The sequence below is a fragment of the Empidonax traillii genome, unplaced genomic scaffold, assembly GCF_003031625.1.
Source record: "Empidonax traillii isolate 1590-97213 ecotype Southwest subspecies unplaced genomic scaffold, ASM303162v1 scaffold267:size678996, whole genome shotgun sequence".
NCBI classification, from domain to species: domain Eukaryota; kingdom Metazoa; phylum Chordata; class Aves; order Passeriformes; family Tyrannidae; genus Empidonax; species Empidonax traillii.
This window is the reverse complement of record NW_020955460.1, coordinates 493049-513816: the sequence shown is the minus strand read 5'-3', so window position 1 is coordinate 513816 and position 20768 is coordinate 493049. Positions and strand designations below refer to the sequence as shown.

The window sequence follows — 20768 nt, the reverse complement described above, 5'->3', positions numbered from 1 at the left end:
GAGGAGGAGGAGGAGGAGGGAGGAAGGCTTCCTCCTGTGAGAGATGTGACCACGCCTTGGTCTTCCCAGGGTCAAAATGAAGGACCCTGTTTGAGCTTTCCCACGTGATTGTATTTAAATTGTGTTAATCCCCATCTCAAGTGGGTACATTCAAGGGCTGGGCTGGATGGGGGACATTTATCTCAGCCAGGTACGGGGCTCTGGAATAAACCCCTTTGCCAAACACCTCTGGCAGACCAAGCCTGACCTCTCTTCCACTTGAAACAGCCTCTTTTCCTGGTTATTGTGAGACAGGCTAATTGAAGAGGCCCTTTTTGCCTTTTCCTCAACCAAAACCTTTTAGAGCAGCACAAGAAGAGCTGCATGTTGACATCCACTGGAAAATAGTTGAAACCCCTTGTTGTGGTCTAACCTTTCCAAGCCCCAGAAGTCTTTCCCAAGAAGTCTTGGAGAGCACCTCTGGCAGGCAGGTGCTCATGGATTGACTGTCTGCATCCTGGACAAGAAGCACCTCCAGAGAGTGCTCCACCTCTGCTGACTTGATGTGTAATCTTCAGGTGGGATCAGCCCCTGTCCCCACCAGGGTGGAGGTGACGGGCAGCAGAGACCTGGCATTCAGACAGCAAAGGGATGAATCCCTCAGGCTGAATAAATCCACTGTCTGAGAAGAATATTGGAACATGGGGATGAAGTTTAGAGGAAGATGGTAAAAGGGGTGGAAGAACAGAAAAGCCTGGCCAGCAGTGAGAGGTGGCATCTCCACCTGCCCATGGTCGTGGTGGCCTGGGGGTGCTGGTTCATGGGGCAGATGTCCCATGTTTGGAGGAGCAGTGTCACCCATCCAGGGCTGGCAGCATCACTTCACCTGCTGCCACCCCCCTGCCCACCTGGAGGTGGTTCCTGGCGAGATGCTGATGCTGAGGGCAGGGATGAGGCCATGGAGCTGCCTGTCCTTGGGTGCTCCTCACAGGACCTGCCTGCTGCCAGCAATTTCAGCAGCATGGTTTTGTTTGGGTACAGGTTGCTCCTGGGGAGATTCCAGTTGGACACAAGAGGAAAACCTGTCACAATGTGAACAATAAGCCATTGGAATCATCTCCCCAGGGAGGTGGTGGATCCTTCAGATACTTTGAAGATTTAGCTGGGCAGGTGCTGGGCTGTCTTATCTAGACCATGCTTTTGACAAGAAAGGTTGGACCAGATGATCCCTGAGGTTCCTTCCAACCTCATTATTTGTTCTCTCTTCTGTTCAGACTTGTTCATGAGCGTCCCTGATCTCAAGAGCTCATCTGAAGTGACTCCACGGGTAGAACTGTGGAAACACTGTGTGGGTGCACTGTCACTGTGGGCAGCTCCTTCCCAGCTCCAGAGCAGCTGATGCATTTTTTGATTTATTCCCAGTGCTCTGTAGCTGATCCTGCAAGCAGCACAGTTGCGTTTTTCTCCCTTCTAATCAGATGGAAATGCCTCTGCAGCCCACGCTAATTTTGTGTTGTCGGGAAATGAACTTACTGACTAACGATCCGACGTTCCCGGTGCTGCCTGGGCAGCCCTGGGCTCCCACTGCAGCTCCTGGTGGGACGTGGGCGGAGCCCGTGACACAGTGCCCTGCCGAGGTGAACCCTCCCACCCCCACCCTCCTTAATGCCGCTTTGCGGAGCCGAAAGCCCTCAGACAGATCTCGCTGCCACTGCAGGATATCTTCCCACCTCTAATGCCCACCCACGCAAACCTACTCGGGCCCTGTTCCCCTGCTCAGCCACGCACTGAGGCTCCCTGTGGGCTGGGTGATGCTGATGCCAGCACATCCTTCCCGCCCCAGCCCTGCCACCCTCGTGCTGCCGCTTCACCCAGCTCAGGATCCTGCCTGGGATCCACCCTCTGTTTGGGGTGATTTGGTCCTGGCCTAATCACCTGGTTCACTCAGAGATGCTCCCTTTGGGGCCTGACCAGGCTGGGGCATCCCCACGGGGTCTGGCCATGCCTGGGCTCTGCTGCTCCCCACACCTGGTTCCTGGGTTTCAGCCTCAGTGTTGGGGCTGGAATAACTGAGGAGACTCATGGCTCTACTCATTGCTTGTGTGGACTTAACATGACCTGGAGATGACCCCACCCGAGCAGGCAGGATGCAAAGGGCTGTTTGGTTGGGGAGAGCACTCAGGGAACCCCTCAGTTTCAAATAGAAGTGTGTTTCACAAGAGATGAGCCTTGAGTGACATCTTCCCATGCAGTGTTGCATTTTCTGCTGGACACGCTGATCATGCGATGCCAACGCTCCCAATGACTTTAAACCCATCACCTCCCCTCCCAGTCCAGCTGTTCCCAGCACTGTTTCCTTGTCATCTGTGTAGGAAGGACAAAGGGAGACCTGAGTTCTGAGAAGAAACAACCTTACTGTTGTCTGTGCTTGTTTCAGCCATCCTCTTCAGCTTTTTTCTCTCTGAAAGCCAAATACATCACCTTCTCCACCTGCTTCCTCTTGGCAGTGGTTCCTGTGCCTCTCCCCTGCGCTCCCAGTTTCACTCTCCCACACTTTGCCCTTTATGATCTCTCAGAAAAACGTATTGGAAACGCACCTGACTTGTGCTATGTCAGCATTTTTTAAATCTGCTTCTGCTCTGAGCCTTGTTTTGATTCCGCTTACCATTTCCCAGCTCTGCTTGGGAAACAGCACTACACATGGTAGTGTTCTCTCACCTTTGTCTATTAAAAATACATTTTTCAAGCAAAAATAACTTTTCCACTGGAAAAAAATCCGTTTTTCAGTGAGTTCAGTGAGTTTTCCTAATTTTTCTAGCAGTCAATGAAAAAGTGGACATACAAGTGAAGTACGTGTTTATTTGCTGTCCAGCCCCATGGGGTGAGTCTGTACTTAATTCATAGTCCTTCCATTCTCTCATTTATTCATAAATTTAAAGTCTCACACTGGTGGTTCCCTGAGTAAGAATCCTGGATTTACTGAGTTACTCAGCTGGGTCCCAGCTCCGTAAAGAGCTTGAGCACACGACACATCCCCTTTGCCAGTGGGACGTTTGCCTTCAACACTGGCTATACAGAGCAGGGCTGGGACCCTTGGGCAGGTTATAAACCCTTTCTGAATGTGATTCCAGGTTTTAATACTCTGAAAATCTTCTGAAACATTTTTGCTGAAACTTTCTCCAGTAGGACAGACATTAATCAGCAGGAGCAGCACGAACGTCTGATGCTTTTGGGGTCAGACTGTGTTCTGGAGGAAACAATCAAGGATCTGTGTGTTTGGACATAAGCTGAGCACTGTTCCTCTTCCCTGAGGGCCTCTTGGATTCCATTTCCATTTACTTTACCACCTCCTGGTCAAACGCGTGGTTCATTGGAACATCCCACCCGGATGGTGCAAAGCAGGTGGGAAGGATGAGGAAGCCCGTGGTTGGTCTGCTGAGGAAGGTGCTGAGCACCCAGACCCCAGTCAGACCCATCTGCTTGATGTTGAGAGTGCAAATTGTTCCCTGAGATGCAGAAACCATGGTGGGTGAATTGCTGAATTGCCAGGCAGGGAAATTTTCCCGTTTTCCTGCGTGTTTTGGGTTGGGCTGGCCTGGCTCCATCAGCTCTCCTGCAGCCCCTCTGAAGCTGGTCAAAGAGGTCACCTCATGGAATCACAGAATGGTTTGGTTGGGAGGGACCTTAAAGCCCATCCAGTCCCATCTCTGCCATGGGCAGAGACACTTTCCACCAGCCCAGGTTGCTCCAACCTGGCCTTGGACACTTCCAGGGATCCAGGGGCAGCCACAGCTTCTCTGGGCAACCTGTGCCAGGGCTTGTGTCATCCCTTCCCTTCAGCAGCCCTGATTTATTCCAGCCAAGGCTCTGGCCCATGAATCAAAGGTGTAATGATGTGACCATGCATCAGGAGAGCCTCCAAGGACCTCAGAAGGCTGCACGTTGTATTTTGGTGGTGGGATGGAAATTGTCTCTTTCTGTGTTGGTGCATTAGAGGACCTGGAGTGTGATCATTAGTGTAAGTGGCTGGTGGGTGAGAGCTGCTCGGGCATCCATTCACAGCCTAGCTGCCCAAAAATGTCACCCCACGCTGAGTGTGGTGCCAGGACACTCCTGCCCCTCGAGGAGCTGTGCCCTGGTGTGGAGCAGCTCCCACAGAACAGGCACAGACGGAAGGTCACCACACCCCAGGGTTGAATCCATGTCTGTGCTCTGCCACAAAACCTCCTGGTGAGCCTTGAACGAGTCACTTTCTCCAGAACTAGAGGTCCAGTAGGTGTTGGACCCTCCTGCCTTAATTTTTGGCTCTCTATGCCCTGGTAATTGTCCACAGGATGGCAGGAGAAAGAACATCTATCTCCCTGACCTCGGGTCGCTGTGAGGACGAGCAGGTTTTGAGGCTCTTGGTGCAGTGAAGGCTGAACCAAGAGTCTGGGACATGGCCCCACCTGCAACCCTCGTGCTTGGCCTGGTTTGGCCAAATCCTTGACTCAGACATGGCCTAGGTGTGGTCACGTCTTGCTGGGGGGGGTGTAAATGCATCGCCAGACACGTCTACGTCTGATGTCTGGGTGGCACCATTTTTTAGGTAAGTTTTGGTCACCTAAAGGTTTAGTCTTTAGTTCAGACTTTTAATATTTCATCTGAATGCCTTCCATGGCAGCCATTAAAGAAAAAAAAAAAGTGATTAAAATGGAGGAGAGCTTTTCCCATTTGTCGTTTTTTTGAAGCACTTGTGAGGCTTCACACGGCCATCGGGGGAGCTCCTGCTGATAGAACTGGTTGTTCACACACGGGAAAAGTACCATCCAACAGCCTCAGCCTCAAGGAATTATTTGGCAAAGGGTCTGCAGCCCCAAGCAAGCACGTCCACATCTGATGATGCTCAGCTAACGAGGTCAAGTGCCACTAATGGGGCCTGGCCAGGAGCCTGTGGAGATGGTGTGGGAACAGCACAAGGAGGACAGTGTCGATGGAGTCAGGGCCAAGAGCTTTCCTGTGACCTCAGATGTCCCCCGGAGCTGGTTGGGATGCAGGATCTGTGTCCTCCTGCAGCTCCAGGGGAATGTATTTCCAGATGATTTGTCTTCTCAAGGAAGATCACCAAACCTTTTCCACCAAGATCACAGCCCTGCTCCTGCCAAGCCCTGAGGTTGTTGTAGGTCCGTCCCTGCTCGCTGGCCAACCTTAAATAGTCTTTTTTCATCCTTCCATCCCCACATCCCACAAAGTGGGGGTCCTGCGCCTCTCCCTGGATGATGTGCATCAAGACAGGGGTAGAAGAGGCTGTTCAAGGGCAAATCCCAGTTCCAGCCTCCCAGCAGACAGTGGAACAGCTGAACTTGCTTTGCAGTAAGAAGGAAATGCTGTGGGCTGGAAAAGATGCTGAAAGAAAAAACAACAACAACAACAACAACAACCACCCTAAACCCCTAAGTGCTACAGTCTGTTATTACTTCCAAAGCTTTGCTGCAGATTTTAATCCTTTAGGGAGGCAGAGCACACAAGTCCTGCACCGAATGCTGCCCTTCCATCCCTGGGGGGGGGGGGGGGGAGGGTCTTCCATGCGATGCACCCAAATAATTAGCCCGTTGTGCTAACGAGGAAGGGGCCAGCCCTGCTGGGGGAGGGGTGGCCGAGCCCCTGCCCCGCTGTGGGAAGGCGCTCACGATGGGCAGCCTTGGCTTTGGCTTGCGTAAGCTTTAATCTAAAGTTGGGGATGTTTCCAGCTGATCTGTGTTAATGTTGGGTGGAATTAACATGCATACAGGGAGACCACGTGACTCCCTCCGACCTCCCTCTTTTTTTTTTTTTTTCCCGTTTTTTTTGTTGGTGTTTTTTGTTTGTTTTTTTTTCCCCCCCATCACTTTAACGGATTCCTGCCAAATCCGAGGGGCTGGTGCCTGGCAGGGCCAGGCTGCCACCGCCAGCAAGATGCCCGCAGTCTCTATCCTTTACAAGGGAGCCATCATCATCAGCAGGTAATCCCCCCTGGCCCGGGGCAGGAATGGGGAGGGAATGGCAGCCCTGGGGAGCCCCTCTAGCCGAGGTTCCTCTGCCGTGGCTCTCCGGGAGCAGGGTGGGGTGGCAGGGGTGGCGTGAATGCAGCAGAAGGAGCCAAGGGCACTTTCCCCAGCCCCTGGGGTTGGGTCTGTGTGTCTTTGGCATCAGCAAAGCTGCTGCTGCTGCTGCTGCTCCCTGTCCGTGCATCTGTCCGGGATAAGAGCTGATTGTATCAAGGAGGCATCTGCTCCGCCGAACCGCCGCCCGTCTGTCGCGTCCCAGCCCGGTTTGCGCTGCTCCTGTTCACCCCCGGCGGAATTTCCTCGGTGATTTACTCCAAATACTCTGAAAATCCTGGGTGGTTACTTGAACCAGCCAGGGCCCAGGGCTGCTCTGGCTTCCTGGGGTGTCTTCAAGCTCCGTTTTCTGACAGCCAGATGCGGTCAGTGGTTTGTTCGGTCTTGGATACGCGAAACAGTGCGAGAATATCCAGGAGGAGCATTTTTATAACAGGGAGAAAAAGCTTCCAGTTCGAATCTTAGAAGGGGGTGTTGCTGGCTTTGCAGAATAGCTTGATGTTTTTGGTCTTATTTTGGATTCCTGAGAAGAAAAGTCCTCACAGTTTTTTCTTATCCTGCGTCCTGCTGGACTCAGAGGAGCCAGTTGTTTTCCATGGCGTTGTTCCTCCTCATCTGTGTTCAGATCTGGGACCTGATATTCATTTGGAAACACCTTTTCTCTTGCAACTTAAATCCTGGGGAGTGTTTTGGGAGTCACTCTCGGGGCTTGTCTGGCTCTGGGTTTCTCAGATGAAGGCTCACCATCCTCACGGGGGTGACCACCACGGGCCACCCACAGAGGAGAAGCACCAGCGGTCCCGGGTTTGGAGTCTGACACCCCCAGTTGGGGCAGAGTGGGACTGGTTGTTTTTGGGGTCATTCATTTGGGACACCCCCCTTGCCTGAGGGCGTTTAGGGGGAGACTTTGGGGTGTTTGGGAGAGTTTCTTGCCTAGGGGGAATCTCAGGTGTATGATCTCTGGCTTGTGATGAGAAGAGCTCCCACCCTCCACTCGGCCAGGCAGGGTCTTGAAGCGGCTCAGCAGATCTTGCATCCCCCTTTTCCAGACCCCCTGCCCACATTACAAACCTCGAGGAGCAGATTGTGCCCGGCTGTCTTCGTTCCAGGCTGCCTGTATTTGTGAAACTGGTTTATTCCCAGAACATTGGTCCGAGCTCTGATCTCATTTCCCGGGAGCTGGACAGCTGTCCAGCCCCGATAATCTGAGGTAATGAATCACAGACAGGTCCATCAGATTTGCTGGGTGGGGAGGATGATGCCCAGCCCTGCACAGATCCCCTCATTTATCTGTGTAAACTTCGGGGGGGGGCGGGGCTGGGAGGGGGTTGATTTTTGCCCCAGTGTGGGTGTAACGTGTGGGGCCGTGGCCCTCACGCTGTGTGTCTGCAGGGGTGTGTGGAGCGGGTCTGGGGGGGCAGGGAGGATGTGCTTGTGGGTGTTGGTTGTGTCCTTGCAGCCTGTGACAGAAAGATGCTCCTCTTCTCTCTGCCAGGACACTCATGGGACCGTATGGGATGGATCGAACCGTGCACTGCTTCGATTTCTACGACTGTGCAAACGGGCTGGGTGAGTGCAGACCCTCCACGAGGGACATCAGGGTGGGCTGGGGCAGCTCCAGCATCTCCTCGGTCCCTGTGTTGTGATGTGGCTCCCCATGTGACAGTCTGATCTCTCACCAAAGCACTGGTTGCTGGGCCTGCCTGTGCCAAGCATCTGATAGCACCTTTTGCAGCTGGGATGTTAAAATTGTATCAAAATCCCAAGTAATTTCATGTCAAGGGTGAGCAGCCCAAGTGCTGAGAGCTGTGCAGGAGCTCAGGGCCAGAACATCTCTCTTGAGCAGGAGGGGGGGGAAAGGCTTTACAGGATTTCCTGAATTTAAAAAAAAAATAAAAAATTATATTAATTAATTAAACAAACAAATAAATAAATAGAATAGAATAGAATAGAATTCCCAGCACTTCCCAGTCACCTGCCCCTGTCCTGCTGCAGACTTTCCCCCTTCCCCCCAGAAATCACCCTGATGGACAATGCAAGCTGCTGCAGCTCTCCTGGGGACTGGGCTGTACGAGTTTTTTTGGGGAAAGTTTGGTCCAGAGGTGAAGGGTATGAGCACCCAGTGACTCAGGTGTCCTTCCACAGTGCTCTGAACATCAAAGCATGTAAGAGAAAGGAAAAGAGAGGGTTCTGTCCAGCAGAAAGTCCCAGGTTCACGACACTCAGCCCAAAGGAATCCAGCAGAGCATCTCATCTGACTTCTATATATCCAGCAGCATAAATACTGCTGCTTTGCCGTGGACTTTATAAAAATCTGTTGTCCTGCATCAGAATCTCTTGGGCTCCACTTTGCAGTCTCCCCCATAACTCAATTGTGAGTGCAGCCCATCCTCCTGCAGAGCAGCTGCTGGCCCCTCAGGGAGGTCTCTGTGACCATCTGGGGACCCTTCCTGAGAAGTTTCACCAGAGAAACAACTGCAGGTTTCCTGAGACCTGAGATTAACGATAGATTAATTATTGGATGTTTCCAGCTCTGGGCTAATGGGACTTTCTGCCGTGGAGAAATGGCTTTGCTGACTCTTCCCTTGGTCAGGAGCTTCATGAGGTTCACAGGAGCTCAGGAAAATGTCTTTTCTCGCTGAATATGATATTTTAATCTCCAGGAGGTGGATTTGGTTGAGTTGATGAGATTTTAGCTGCTGGGTTAGATTAGCTTGTTAAAGGAGAAGACCCAAGAAAGCCTGTTGGGGCTGTTGCTGACCTGTGGAAGGAGTACACAGATGTGGCAGCCACTGGGAGCCCCTTCACATGCTCCAGCTGCTCTCCTTTCCCCCAGTTTGTGGCCAGAGGGTCTTTGCAGGCTCTTGTAGACCCTCTACAGCATCTTGTGATGTGCTGCAGGAAGGTGTAACAGTGTGGATTTTCTAATGCCATCATCACCTGTCTTCATCCTCTTCTGTGAGGTTTGAAACACCCAAGACAAGGGATCCTCCTCCAGAAATCACAAACTGGTTTGGTTGGAAGGGACCCTAGAGCTCATCTCATTCCAAACCCCCTGCCACGGGCAGGGACACCTTCCACCAGCCCAGGTTGCTCCAAACCCCGTCCAACCTGGCCTTGGACACTTCCAGGGATCCAGGGGCAGCCACAGCTTCTCTGGGCAACCTGTGCCAGGGCCTCCCCACCCTCACAGGGAGGAATTCCTCCCCAGTATCCCATCTAACCCTGCCCTCTGGCAGCTTGACCATCACTCTCTGCTGAGGACCAAGCGGTGCCTGCTGGATCCCCGTGTCTGCTGTAGGTGTAGCTGCTCAGAGTATGGGGTTTTTTTCTGGGGAATAAAGCTCCTTCCTGAGTTTCCTGGTTAGCTGCAGGTGCCATTCCAGCAGAGTCCCCCTGGAGCAGCATCACCTGCTCGGTGCTGGCGTGGCAGGTCAGCGTTTGGCCCCGGGTCTGTTGCTCTGTGGCTTTAGGTAGAAACCCACAAGTGAACTTCAGCAGAAGTTCAAAGGGGTTACTGGCAGCTCCTAAAACCTGCACCTGGAATTACAGAATAGCCATCAAAGGGAAGTGCTGATTAAGAAGCATTTCTCAGAAACACTGAGAGAGATCCCATTATCTTGACCTTCATCTTCTTAGGACAGGGCAGTGAGTGATTCACCTCCAATCTGTCCCTTCCTCCAGACAGAAAAAGCTGGCCAGGGCCACAAGATCAACAGAGGGATTAAGGGAAATGTAATTGAACGTTGCTGGCTTAGGCCAGGGCAGCCTCTCCGGGCGGCAGCCGGTGGGGTCAGGATGCTCCAGAGATGATCCCAGTTGGGCTAAACAACCAGATTAGCCAGGACACCCCCTGACCTGTGGAACAGGGAGCCTGGAGCAGGTGAGATTATAGCCCGAGAACTGCGACTATGGCATTAGTGGGAGCGGGATTAGAGGCACCAGAGGAGCTTGAGGGTCTTTAGGAAATTTATAGGATCGTTAAGAGTCTAAAGAAAACACCGCCTCGGGCAGTAAGTTCATCTGGAGTTTTTGCTGTCAAACTTTATTCTGCAAAAGAGAAAATACCGGGGACGTGGCCACCAGCTCCAGGACCTTTGCCAGAAAGGAAAGATTAAATAGAGGGATCCAAAATAGGCTAGATTATCTGGCCCTAAGTATGACTTAATAAGCATTATACCGGGACTTTGATGCTGTGACAATCAGAGAGCCATTATTTACCTACACTGGGCACCAAAGAGAAATTTGATTGGTGTAAGTGTTAATAAAATGGATAAGGAAATATACTCCCAGGGTGCTGTCACCAAAATCCTTGATGATTCGGGTTTGCTGCCATCAGTCCTGGGCTGTCCCATGGCCTGGCCTGAGCCCTGGAAGGGGTGAGACCTCCTGCCCTGGTGGGGACTGTCCAGTGCATTTTAGGGGGCAGGACTGGCACCCACAGCACCTCCTTGGCCAGGAGATGGGTGGGAGAGCAGTGTGGGCAGAGCTTGGCACCACCCAGCTGCTTGCCCAACGAGGGAGTCAAAAATCAGGGATTTTTTCCTCCCCCCCCCCCCAGGAAGTTTGAGTGTGTCTGGAGCAATACTGTGAGTAATCGCCGATTTTAATAACAAGATCGGATTTTCTCATGACATCGTTGGGGATAAAGGAGGATTTGGAGATACTTCAGCTATATTAAGGCATTATTACAATTGATTTGCAGCCACAAAAGGGGAATGAGTCATTATTGGTTTGATACCTCGGCGGAGGCGCCGCTCACACGCAGGTCCTGCTGGGAATGCTGAGGCTGAGCCTCTGCAGGTGCACATTTTGACACCATTTGTCCAAAGTGCCTCATCATTCCCAGTTACTCCATGTTCTGATGTGAAGAAAGACAGAGGATGACTGCTTGAGTCACCACCTTGGCTTGGGCTGGACTTCCAGTGTTCTCCCCATCCAGGGAGACTGATGGGACTTTGCCTCTGCAAGACCTCTAATGCCAAGGGTTTCCCAGCCCCATCCCGAGTGTGACCCTGCTCCCAGGGTGTCTCTGTAAAGCCCAGCAGCAGCCACCCTGCTCCCACTGGGAAGGGAGAAGTTTTCCAGCTGAGCATCCTGGGCAATAAGCAGGTTTTGCCTTCTGTCCCTGAGCTTTGGGGCTGCAGCAGCATCTCCTCTCTGTTTTGGTTTACAGGTGTCTGACCTGCTCCCAGGCCTTGGGGAGTCTTGTGTTGCTGGAGATACTCCTTTTGGGCAATATTTCCTATTTGAGTGAATTTTGTCTAAAATGCAATGAAGAACAACATTAGTGCCTATTCCTGAGGGGTTCCTCTGTGAGTTCCCTGCTCCGCCAGTAAAACAGCTCCTCACAGGTGCCTGGTGAATGCATGAAACCCAGAGAATAAACTCAGCACTCAGACAGAGCTGGGATTTTTAGCTTGGGAAGAGCAGCAATTGGTGCATGTAGGAATGAACTGGAAAATTGTAATAATCCAATTCTAATATAAAGGTGGTTTAAGAGACGGCCTTTTTCCCTAGAGACAGGTGAAAACTGGGTTATAGAAGGAAGGAAAACAGGGGTGGAAATAGTTCTGTGTCCTTAGTAATCCCGATGCAGGGTCTGCTCCTCTTCCTTCCTGCTCATTCCAGAAAGGGCTCTCGTGTTTGTGGCACAGCCGTGCTCTGCTCCCCTGGGGGGGTTTGAGTTTCCTGCAGGGGGTCACTCTGTGCACCCAGGACCTCACCAAGGCTCGGGGCAGCCCATCAACCCATCAGCAGCTGGAGGGGGACGCTGGGCTGGCACTGGCAGTGCCTCTCTGTGTGGCACAGCCTGTCCCCAGCCTGCCCTCCCGGCCAGAGCAGCAAAGTGCCCGACCGGCGGCTCTCGGGGGAGATTTGTTAATTAAAGCCAGGCTTTTTAATCCTTCTGTCCACAGCCTGGATCTTCGAAGTAGGACTTAATGAGCCCTGGATAAATAAGTCTCTTGGACCTTTTCCTGCCAGCCAGCTTATGCATCTCCAGCAGGGGAAGGTCCCGTGGCTGGAGCGGTGGCTGTGGGGAGCAGGGTACCTGAGCTGTGCTGCTGCAATGAGGGGGTTCAGAGCTGCACCAGGGTCATCTCCGGGCCTCTGGTGCTCCTTCTGGATCCAAACACTGATAAAAGTGGCTGCTCCTGATGGCAAGATCAAAGGCAGTGGTGGAGATGCTGCTGGGGCCTGGCAGGAGGGTGGGCATTGGGGTGTCCCCAGCCACTGCAGTGAACCTGCCCAGATGTTGCACCTGGAAATGGGTCTCCTGTAGGAAATCCTTGTCACCAGGAATGTTTTGTATGATAGTTCTTATCAGAGAAATGAGCACAGGCTGAGGCATCCATGGCAGGAGAAGAGCCTTTCCTGTCACTGATGGACCTGGAGCTGCTGGAGCAGTTCCAGAGGAGCCCATGGAGATGCTGCCAGGGCTGGAGCCCCTCTGCTCTGGAGCCAGGCTGGGAGAGCTGGGGGGGTTCACCTGGAGAAGAGAAGGCTCCAGGGAAACCTGAGAGCCCCTTGCAGGGCCTAAAGGGGCTCCAGGAGAGCTGGAGAGGGACTGGGGACAAGGCATGGAGGGACAGGACACAGAGAATGGCTTCCCACTGCCAGAGGGCAGGGCTAGATGGGATACTGGGAAGGAGTTGTTGGCTGTGAGGGTGGGCAGGCCCTGGCACAGGTTGCCCAGAGAAGCTGTGGCTGCCCCTGGATCCCTGGAAGTGTCCAAGGCCAGGTTGGAGCAACCTGGGCTGGTGGAAGGTGTCCCTGCCCATGGCAGGGGGGTTGGCACTGGATGATCTTTAAGGTCCCTTCCAACCCAAACCATTCCATGGTTCCATGAACTTGGGGTTGGGGCTGCATCCCTTTGGGATTGCCCGTGGAAACTGATTCTCCTCCCTTTGTGTCCTGGGCTCTGCTTTTCCTGCAGGTATTAAGGTGATCGGTGGCATCAAGGAACTCACTGGAGAAGAATATGGAGTTTATGTCAAGCGGATCCTTCCAGGGGGTGTTGCTTATGCAGACGGTGAGTTCAACACAGAGTCTGGGGACAGCCCCAGTCCAGCCTATTTATTTTATATATTGCCATATTAGATGTTTTAGGTGGTTCCTCAGGGATTTTTCAGCGGTGGGGGTATTTTTTTAGCGTGGCAGTTGTTCTGACATTCAGTGGCAGCCTTGGATTGGCTTCTCAGCACGTGTTCGATTGCTTCGCATCTCCAAAGCTTTTCCCATCTCTGCCACACCACAACTGCACTTGGCTGCCTGTGCTTCCCCACCTGCCACTCACTGCCTGTAGTCCCAAAATGACCTGAGATCCTTTTGCAGATTCAGCTCTGCTCTGGGTCACTGATTTAATTCTGAATATGTTCAGATAAGTAGGTATTAGAGGGGTCTGCAGAGTTCACCTGTTAGAACTTAAGCCAAAACAAGATATTTTTCTCCAAACGTTACATCATTTTCCCATCCAATAAAGGAAAATTAATCCAGAACAGGTGGAAGTGCCAGTCATGGTTTTCTACCTGACCTCCAGCTGAACTGCGTGACCTCAGAGTGAATTAAGAAAAAGCTTCATTGCATTTTTTGGTATTTACTTTCGTAACTTCCCGGAGCAGAGGAAGTGCTGGGACACTGGCACAGGTTGCAGAAACTTCATCTCTGGACATCCTGAAAAACAGGTTGGACGAGCATCCCCGGAAGGACCAAAGCATTTCTCATCCTGTCTCTGGGCAAAGGCAGCGACTGCCCAGCCTCTCCCAGTCCCTCCAAGCTGTACTTTCTGCGCTTTCTATCCATTAGTTTTCTTTTCTAGGGCGCCTGCAGCCAGGAGACCAGATCCTGGAGGTCAATGGAGATTCCCTAATTGGAGTTACAAGTGAGAGGTACCACATCCAAATGGAAATTTGGCTTTCCTGTTGCTTTTGTGTAATTCTGGGAAGTGGCTCGGGTTGAGGGTTGCATGGAGGACACCAGGGAATCACTCTGTCTGTGCTGTTCCCAAGAGCCCAGTTGGGAATTCTCAGACCAAAATGATTTGATGTAAAAATAGACCGGTGAACCCAAACAGTATTTTGTGAGATATTCAGACATTTCCCCCCAAATACCGGGGTTTTACACAGCTCCTGGCACCCCCACTCCATCTGCTCCAGCTTCCCAGCCAGCCCCTGCAGCTCCCAGCACAGGAGATTAGCTGGAGCCTAAGCCTGACAGCGCTGCTCTGTGTGGGGGACTCCCTGTGGAGCCACAATCCAGCCCCTCAGCTCCCCACTAAGAAAATAATTAACAGCTCCAGAGGCGCAACGACACTCTTGGGGCTCCCCTTTCCCATTAAAGATGGGGCTGGGCCGCTGTCTGCCTTTAATTCCTGCATGGTGTGCTGGATGGATGCTTGGGAAGCAGCATAAGGATTGTCCTTACCCTGATTGTCCTGCTCCCAGAGCCACAGAGCAGCTGAGTTTGATGATGGACGTCCCTGAGGACACCTCTGTGGCTGTGGGAGGCTGTGCCTGGCCCTGGCACACTGCTCTGGCTCCCATGGGAATACCTGTATTTCTGAACCAGAAAGTGGCCGTCCCTGAGATGGAAACTTCCACGGGGAGGGGATTATGGAATCATGGAATGGTTTGAGTTGGAAGGGACCTCAAAGGCCATCTCATTCCAAGCCCCTGCCACGGGTGTGCTGGGAGGTATTTCCTCACCCCCATGGGCATCTCCTGAGGTTTGTTATCAGGGACTTCTCAATTATTGCAGAAGTGGGAAAACCAGGATGTGTCTTGGCCGCTCTCCAGCCCCTCAACCAGAGCAGGGAACGTGCCTGTTCCTCGGGCATCTGCCTGGGATTGTCCCCTCAGTCGCTGACGGGGCTTGCCCAGTTTCCACCAGCTGTGATGTTTGTCTGGGTGAGCTGGGTGGGGCAGCGCTGGGAGCCAGTGACGTGTCCATGTCCATGTTTTCCAGGGCCGTGGACATCCTGAGGACGGCGTCGGCCACCAGCCACATGCGCCTTCTCATAGCCCGCGACGACGACGCCAGGTGAGGGGGGTCCTGTCACACCGGGGAGGGCAGCGTGGCGCTCGCTGGCCCCACGGCCACAGTGCCTGGAGTGGGGAGCGCTGAGGTGGCCACTGAGGTGGCCCAGGGGTTTTGGTAACTCTGTACTGGTGGGAACGCAATGGAGCTGGAATGGGAAGGGAAGCCAAGCTGGTGGTTCCCAGCTCCAGCCCTGACTGTACCTGCTCTGTGGGACATTCCAAAACTGAGATTTCCACAGGCCTTTTGCCAGGCAGGACCAGGGCAGCTCCAGCCTTGGCTGGAGGGTGACACAGCTCCCTCAGCTCTGCTGTGTAGTGATGAGCTTCAGATGAAGGTATACAGGGACAGCAGGATCTTCCTTTTCCGTTCCAGCTGGACATGTTAAAATCTTCCTTGTCCAAAGGGTTCCTCTCCCTGAAACCTCTCCCCTTGCTGCCCCCTGGAAAACCTTAGTTTTTCTGGAGAGGCTTGGAAGATTCATGAAGAGAAGGAAAGAGTTCAGTCTTGGCTGGATGAAGCTGTGTGGGGCAGCAAGAGAGAGGGCAGGGCTGTGGGAACCAACACACAGGAGTAGCAGGGTCTTTCCTTGCATTGCCCAGAAGATCTGGCACAATGTGGTGGCACATCCTCTCCCTGGAATAGAAACACAGGTCTGGAAAGCTGAGGTGCACCAGGAGCCACAGAAATGAGGGTGGGTTTCAGCAGAGCGTGGCTGTGGGCCCACAGGGCTTGGCACTGGCTGTGAGTGGCTGAAGGTTAGAGAGGCACCTGCTCAATGCACCCACATCCCATTAGTGGGGAGGTGATGGATTCATTCCTTATCCATCAGTCGCTGTGGAGAGTTCCTGCCTCGACAGGACAGTGAGAGTGCTGTAATGACAGAGGTGAGACTAATTCTGACACAGCAATACACTGGTGGAAGAATTATTTGCTATTAATGACAGGCTGCTTTTTACCCACCCTCTTCCACTGGAAATAACATCTCCAATTATTCTATTAAGTGCAAGTCCTTCAGCAGCTGCTGAGGAAGCACGGGGTGAAGCAAGCAGGTCACCTTTAGTCTCAGTAAGGATGCTCAGGATGCAGTTCTGTACCACAGCAGTTCCCCTGGGAAGTGACAGTGAGCGTGCGTCTCTGGGGGACAGGATCCCGTCCCTCCCAGCAGGAGCATCCACCCATCCATCCACCGGCAGCAGCAGCACTTGCTCCAGCGAACACTTTAATTCTCAGCCAGAGCCCCCAGAGCAGGTTTTCTGCCTTCACCCTGATCTGTTCCCAGCTGTTCGGGCATCTCTCCGCGGCCCGTAATATGCTAAACTGCAGCAGATGTTTCTCCGAGCACACGCACGGGTGGCTTTGCCGGCTCCGGCTCCCCCCGCAGCTGCCGGCAGTGCCCGATCGCCCCGCCCGCAGCCGGGGGAGGCCGGCAGGGCAAGGAAACTTGGAGCAATTTATTTGGCCTCCCGTTCGCTCTGGGTTATCTGTTAAATCTGCAAAAGGTTAGCCGGAGGGAGAGGGGGAGAAGTAATCAGTTTATTTATTTATTTTAAAAGATTTGCAGAGATTTCACTTACGTAATCATCTCGCAAACTGTTTAATACACGAATACATATCTCCAGGATTAAGGGAACAGGGGGAAGGATTTTTCTACTCTCTGCTTTTTTTTTTTTTTCCTTTCTTCCCCCTTAGTTTTGTCTTTTGTTGATGCCCTGTTATCTTTTAAGTCTGTCCTTGGATGGGGCTGAGTTTGAAATGGGCCCAGCTCTGGAGGTGATGTCCCTGCAGGTGCCACGCCACGAGTTGTGGGCAAACTTAAACCTTCCCACCGCCCAGCAGAGCAGTTCACGAGACCTGAAAGCTGAGAAGGACACAGGGAGGGCCATAAATCAGTGTATTTTCAGATCCCTCAGAAACCCAGAGTGCCCAGGGGAGGGAACGTCACGGCTCTGGGTTTGGACGATGATCCAACCAGCTTGCCAATTTTCCCAGTGACTCAGCTGAATAGCATTTTGTTGTGGTTGCCCTCGGGTGAATTTGACTCACAAATGCTATTATTTGTCCCTGGAGTTAATTATAGGCCCAAATTACCTGTGCTTTTCATGGAACTCAGGCCTGGCATGTATCAGATGCATATTTTCAGCCCGTCACATCAGCCCTGCTGCACAGAGGGGCAGCAGTGCCAGCGCTTAAAGCAGAACATTCAGATCTGGAGCTGGACACGCTGGGTTTGGGGGGTGGTTACCTCCCGTTTTTGCCTCTGCTCACCTTTGGCTGACGAGGATCATTTTATTGCACACACGTAATTACTGTTTATTCATTCTCAGCCTGGGAGTTACAATAGGTCCCTGTTTCTCTGCACTGCACAGATATCATCCTGGTCTTTCAGGTTTATCACTGTGAGAAAGCCAGTTTGAGCTGCACCTCCTCGTCCTCCCATGATAAAATGCTAAACACGTCGTGTCTCTGCAGCGTCAGCTCGGGCAGCACGGGCTGGGCATTGACAGGGCTCCCACAGGGAGCAGCAAGGACAGTGGGCACCTTCTCTGCCAGTGCCCAAGCAACAGGCAGGAACAGAATCATTAGGGTTGGAAAACACCTCCAAGGTCATCAAATCCAACCTTTGAGTATTTCTGTCTTGTCAGTCAGACCAGAGCACTGAGTGCCATAGCCAGTTGTTTCTTGACTCCACCACCTCCCTGGGCAGCCCCTTCCAAAGCCTGGCCACCCTTTCAGTCAAGAAATTCTTCCTGATGTCCAACCTGAGCCCCCCCTGGCACAGCTTGAGGCCATTTCCTCTCATCCCGCCCCTTGTTCTCTGGGAGCAGAGCCCAAACCTCCCCGGCTCCCCCCTCCTGTCAGGGAGTTGCAGAGCCAGAAGGTCCCCCCTGAGCCTCCTTTTCTCCAGGCTGAGCCCCCCCAGCTCCCTCAGCTGCTCCTGCTGCTCCAGCCCCTTCCCACCTCCCTTCCCTTCCCTGCACACGCTCCAGCCCCTCAGTGTCCTTTTTGTTGTGAGGGGCCAGAATTGGGCACAAGACTTGAGGTGTGGCCCTTGTGTTGTTGGTTGGACCACTTGGGGCTAAACTGGCAGGGAGGGCTGGGACTGACTCCAGCAAGCTTTGGTATGCCAGGGACATCAGCTCTGCTTTGGGAAAAACACACATCCTTTCCCAGAGCAGCTGAGATGCACCTGGGCATGTCACTGCTTCCAGCCCACACTGCCAGCGGTGGAAATGATGGAATGGTTTGGGTTGCAAGGGTCCTTCAAGACCATCCCGTTCCACCCCCTGCCATGGGCAGGGACACCTTCCACCAGCCCAGGTTGCTCCAAGGCCTGTCCAACCTGGCCTTGGACACTTCCAGAGATCCAGGGGCAGCCACAGCTTCTCTGGGCAACCTGTGCCAGGGCCTGCCCACCCTCACAGCCAACAGTTCCTTCCCAATATCCCATCTAACCCTACCCTATGTCAGTGGGAAGCCACTCCCTGTGTCCTGTCCCTCCATCCCTTGTCCCCAGTCCCTCTCCAGCTCTCCTGGAGCCCCTTTAGGCCCTGCAAGGGGCTCTCAGGTCTCCCTGGAGCCTTCTCTTCTCCAGGTGAACCCCCCCAGCTGTCCCAGCCTGGCTCCAGAGCAGAGGGGCTCCAGCCTTGGAGCATCTCCATGGCCTTCTCTGGACTCTCTCCAGCAGCTCCACATCCTTTCTGTTCTGGTTCCCCATATCTGGAGGCAGCTCTGCAGGGGGTCTCACCTGAGGGGGCAGAGGGGCAGAATCTCCCCCTCCCCTGCTGCCCACACTGTGGGATCAGCCCAGGGCATGTCCAGCCCCTCACCCACCAACACCCCCAGATCCTCCTCCCAGGGCTGCTCCCCATCCATTCTGTGCCTAGCCTGGATTTGTGCTTGGCACTGCCCTGACCCAGGTGTGGGATCTTGCACTTGGCCTTGTGGATCTACATGAGGTTCACACAGTCCCACCTCTCTGACCTGTCCAGGTGCCTTCCCTGCAGTGTGTGAGCTCACCACACAGCTCTGTCAGCTCCAAGCTGGCTGAGGCTGCCCTTGATCCCACTGTTGCTCTGATCTGCATGTGAGAAAATCTGCTTTTGTGACGCTTTTGGTGAGCTTTGGGTTCATGGCTCCCACTCACCTGCAGGTTTGGTTCTTTTGAGGCAAACTATTCATTTCTGATGTCACAGGCTCCACCTTCTCTCCCAGCTGAGGTTTCCAGACGCTGTGCGCTCATAACCTTTGATGTAGGATTGCCCCTTTGTTCTCCCAAGAACAAAAGGGCAGGACAAAGAGGCATTATGAGATAAAACAACAATATCTTCTGCAGAAAGATCGACCTCCTGCTGCTTAATCTGTAGCAAAGTCATCCTCCAGCTGGCTGTGCTGGCAGACCCCACCATCCTGAAGGCTGTGTGGGACCAAGCTCTTTTACATTTTACAGGCATCCTCCAGACCTCTAATGTTTGCATCCTAATGAAAAAAAGCTGCAGAAGGCTTGTTAGAATTAGCTTTCCACCTAATAGAACGCCACGGTTGTTGTTTTTTTAATAAAGCTGGGGCATTTTAGTCCTGCAGGCACCTGACAATTCACAATGTTTGAGCAAGGGTCAAATTTTAAATATTAAAGACATCTTCTGAAGTGTCTTGGTGTCTGAAAGCACAAAGCTGGCATTCCCTCAGTGTGCGTGTTCATCGCTCGGTGATGTTTGGGCACCGTCTGCCTGTTTGCAAATTCCTCCAAACACAGCACCCAGCACAAAATTAACTCCCAGGAGATTGACACCAGAAACTGTGTTGCTTCCTGCTGGGATAAGTGTGTGCCTCCAGTTAGTCATGTGTTTATGTCCCTGCTGGAACCCAGACCTGCAGCACTGACCAACAAAGCCGGAGCTGGGACGGCGGCCGGTGACGTAGCGTTTAGTCACATCGTCCCTGGGCTGGAGCCGGGCTCAAGGGGCAGCCCTGGGCTCCCAGCTCGTTGTTCAGGCTTCTGAGCAAATAATGCTAAACACCCCTTTGTGGAGGAACTGAGCAACACAGAATAAACAACAACAACAAAGGGTGCTCGGACCGTGCGTGTCCTCGCTCAGAAGAGCGTTGGACAGCTCGGATCCGTGACCGGGCTCGCGGGGTTGGAGGAGCACAAGAGCTGCCCAACGAGTCCCATTTGCATTGACTAAGACTATTTTAGCCATTGTTTTAGGTTCATAACCTGTTCTGTGCTCTGATGGGTTATTATCTGAGGAAAATGTAACAATAGGTGACCACAGAAACACCCAGCCCCAAACACAAGCCAGCTGCTGAGGGCTTGGGAGTCACTGGGAATAATACACCAGATTCCAGCGTGTTTGACCTGCCCCTGCACGGGGTCAGGGAGGAGTAAGGTCATGGCTGAGCGAGTGACCAGTGAAACTGGGCTGAATCACCTGTAGAAACACAATAGCTTTGCTGGAAAGTGGAAAAATTCTGCTAAAGTAAGACCCACCCAAGGGAACCACAGAACAGCAACCGCTGTCCTACTGCTGTGGGAGCTGAGTTATCCTTCCACTTTCCCAGTGCTTGTGGAATCGTTCAGGTTGGAAAAGCCCTCTGAGATCTTCCAGACCAACCATTCCCCCAGCACTGCCCAGGCCACCACTAAACCAACATCCCCAAGTGCCACAT

The 20768-nt window shown here is 52.9% G+C and overlaps 1 protein-coding gene across 1 annotated transcript in view; it reads left to right on the top strand.

Annotated features, from left to right (window-relative positions):
- Positions 1-5866: 5866 nt before the first annotated feature.
- LOC114060266 (syntaxin-binding protein 4-like) overlaps positions 5867-20768 on the top strand; it is a 37463-nt gene continuing 22561 nt past the window's right edge. The window contains exons 1-5 of the mRNA XM_027889632.1: positions 5867-5960; positions 7555-7628; positions 12997-13092; positions 13879-13948; positions 15024-15098. Coding sequence (XP_027745433.1) covers positions 5914-5960; positions 7555-7628; positions 12997-13092; positions 13879-13948; positions 15024-15098 — 362 coding nt within the window. The 5' untranslated portion in view covers positions 5867-5913. The remainder of the gene's footprint in view (positions 5961-7554; positions 7629-12996; positions 13093-13878; positions 13949-15023; positions 15099-20768) is intronic.